Source organism: Notothenia coriiceps, unplaced genomic scaffold (genome assembly GCF_000735185.1).
Source record: "Notothenia coriiceps isolate Sejong01 unplaced genomic scaffold, NC01 NC01_scaffold00018512, whole genome shotgun sequence".
In the NCBI taxonomy this organism is placed as follows: domain Eukaryota; kingdom Metazoa; phylum Chordata; class Actinopteri; order Perciformes; family Nototheniidae; genus Notothenia; species Notothenia coriiceps.
In genome coordinates, this window is record NW_011351213.1 from 169,762 (window position 1) to 173,206 (window position 3,445).

At 43.4% G+C, this 3,445-nt stretch overlaps 1 protein-coding gene across 1 annotated transcript in view; it reads right to left on the reverse strand.

Annotated features, from left to right (window-relative positions):
* Positions 1-1,443: 1,443 nt before the first annotated feature.
* bcam (basal cell adhesion molecule (Lutheran blood group)) overlaps positions 1,444-3,445 on the reverse strand; it is a 12,952-nt gene continuing 10,950 nt past the window's right edge. Inside the window, exon 10 of the mRNA XM_010777737.1 lies at positions 1,444-3,010. Within this exon, the coding sequence (XP_010776039.1) occupies positions 2,964-3,010 (47 nt within the window). The 3' untranslated portion in view covers positions 1,444-2,963. The remainder of the gene's footprint in view (positions 3,011-3,445) is intronic.

Consider the following 3,445-nt stretch of genomic DNA (forward strand, 5'->3'; position numbering starts at 1 on the left):
GTTGGTGTCGGGTGGTAGGTGGGGGGGGGGGACTACACAGGGACGACCCAACGACGCGAACAAATCGACCGACTGGTCCGTCGTCCCCGCGGAGGTCGCCGCACCACCTATCGGCACCTCGCCACCACACACAACGACGGACGGGGACGGACGACGGACCAACCGGGCCGGAGTAGATGAGGGAAGCACTTGTGTCTTCTCGTTCGACGGGACGGCTCTTTCTTCCCGGTCCTTTCCTTTACACTTTCATCTCGCGCGTCTCTACCGACTTTCGTTGCGTGGGTAGAAATGAGTTCATCCTTTCCATGTCTATGAGGCACAAAAGTTTTGTTATCGCGGCCTTCATCGACTCGCAGCTCATGGACAGCCGGGCTTCCCCAATACCCGATTCTACCTTTGATCGTCGACGGAAATTTCCCTCATTGACCTGGAGGGCAAGTACTAATTACATCTTGTTGATTAAAGCTCGAAACAATCGATTACTTACAAAGGTACTCACTGGTCTGCCCGTTGTACGCAAACAGTAACCAGGGAGAAGAGAATCTCTTCTGTCCTTTAACTACCTAGTGCCCTAGCACGACACGTTTAAGTTATCGTGCGGTTACGCGAGTCACACTGTATTCATTACTAGTGCGGTGGTTTGTGTGTAAGTTGATTTTCCTTGCTTGAAATAAAAACTTTTATCATTCTTCATCTTTCATGTCATACGCACGAATTTTTACGATTGTTCATTTTCCATTCTATCAGCAGTCTTTCTGATCTTTTTTTTTTTTTTGTGTTTTTTGTTTTTTTTTTACGACATCACCGGTCTTTTCGATGACGAATGGTTCTTTTACTTAGCGCATGAATTCATGCCATTGGTTCGCATAACACAGTGAGGTGCATGAAAGGGTTCGATCTCCTCCTCCGCTCGCTCCCGTTCCTATAAACATGGTCTTTCCGCTAAATTACAACCCAGCACTGTTATTATTTGTAATACGCCTGAGTTATTGGTGAAGTTCATTAACGACTAATGATACGGACCGAACATCGGATTCTTCTCCTACGAAGAACAAATATTCGTTTAAACTCGGGTTGGAACAAGACGTTCATCTAATTCCTTTTCGCCCGAGAAGTTCGCTTATTTCCTATGCGTCGTCTATTTCGAACAAAAGGTCACGAGCCCCAAATCGTACACAAACCGATAAAATGTTTTTAATCCGAGTTATCACTCCTTTTCATATGTATTTTTGTCGTCCTTACATAGATATACGATTCCCTAAAGACTCTTATTCTATGAGACCCTACCTCTCTTCCCTTATCCCATATAATCAGAAGTGAAAAAGTTTGCGTTCGTACGACCCAAAGCGCAATTGAAGGTATGTTCAGTACAAGCCATGTTTATTTGAAAAAGTCCTGAGTTTTCTCTAGGTAAGTTACGACTATTGCAGCTCAAAAGGGCAGAGAAGGAGGGGAGGAAGGGGGTGGAGGATTGTGGATGGAAGATGGAGGAGTGTTTTTGATTTTGAAGGGGGTGGTGGTAGATAGAGGGTAATCATGAGGGGTGTTTGATTTGTGGGGGAGAAGAGAGGGAGGCAAGGGGGACGGACATAATTTCATTTGGGAGAGCCACAGGAGGGAGACAAGAGGTGGTGGGATGGGGAGGATGGAGAGAGGGAGGAGATGGGTATCCAGGTGACAACCATGGATGGATGGGTGGATGGATGGGTGGGTGGAGAGGAGAAGGAGTGGGGGGTTGGGATGTGGGATTAGACTAACTTTTTTGAATGCATGACTGAGAAGTGATGGGACCCAAAAAGGGGGCCTGTACACTCACAGATAAAACAGACCAGAGCCAGAGAACCACACTGAACAACCCACCCATCCACCGGCACTGTATTACTATACTGGTGAGGACATGACGCTACGATGACATCTGAAGGCCAGTTTTAACACAAAGTTAAACCCCGGCCTGTTTTTTGATTGGCTGGCTGGTGTCCTTTAAAGGAATAGTTCAACATTATGGGACATATGCTTGTTACTAGATTTTATTATGTTGCACTGTTGGAGGAGCCTGTGACCTTATATTCTCATTGATATATCTACACTGTAGCTACGTACAAAAGACAATAAGAGCCTTGAATCTTGAAACTAGAAAATTGATAATGTTTTTATCTTTTATATGTTGAGCTGGAACCAGGGGCTGATTAGCTTAGCATTCAGACCGGAAACTTAGTCTGGCTCTGTCGTAAGGTTAAAAAAAAATCTTCCTCTCAACACTTTTAAAGCTCACTAATGAACATGTTTTATCTCATGTGTTGCAGTTTTACAGAGGGTTATGTAATGGACTATTTCTGAGCGGAAGCGGAGACCTCCTGTCAAACTATTCCTTTAAAATTGTACCTCAGCCGTCGTTCTGGTAAACGGTTAATCATTCAAAATCAATGAACAAGGTTTATTTAACTTGTGATATCACTACCTATGCCGTTACAAAATAAAAGGCATGATGGAGCAACGGTTTGAGCATTGTACATTATTTCCTCACATCAGGCCACCTAAAACATTTTCCTTCTGCGGTTCAGTTTGCATTGATTTTGAATGGTTGACTGTATAACTAAATCATATGGGAGGTTTTGGAAAAAATAAGACATCTGAAGACGTCAACTTTAGAAGATTTGAAAAGGAGTTTTTCACTCTTTTCTGACAATTAATCATTGATTAAAATTAAAAAGTAATCAGTGTTTTAGGAAAATAAATGCTAAATTGAAATTGTGGTGCATAAAGCCTTCACAAAGTAACTTCCTTTCCCCCCAAATAAAATCCTTATTTAAGGTCTGTCCTCTCGACTATAGTAATAAAAGCATGGATACACAAACACAGTAGCTCTGGTAGACACAAATACATGACCACTGTGTGTGCACGCATACATAAATACACACACAGTGACTTTCCGTTCTAGACGAACGCCAAACACATGAAAAGGGTTAGCGATACAGACCTGACGTAAGCACAGGGTTTCCAGAAAGCAGCACTTTGAGAAAAAGAGAGTTTCTCAGTCCCAGAGCATAGCAAAGCAACAACGCACACACACACACCACGGAGAGCATACGCACACAAACGCTAAGGTTACCAAATCCTACACACAGCACCCCGACGAGTGGAAACGGCGGGAAAAGGAAAGGCGAGGAATGAGAAGGCAGTCGGAAAGAAGAAGTTACCAAGACACAGTGAAGAAACACAGAGAGGAAAGGAAGGAATAGAATAGAATAGATTCCTTTATTGTCCCCTAGGGGCCACAAAAAAGTAGTAGTAGCATCCACACAATATAGGACAGACATCATACAAAGGTGACAAGAGAAGAAGAATAACAATATACATATCCACAGTGTTCGGTAGCAAGAGGGCAAATATACAAGATTACAGTACAACGGAGGGAGATGTGTGTGGGGGGGGGGTATTTTTGTGT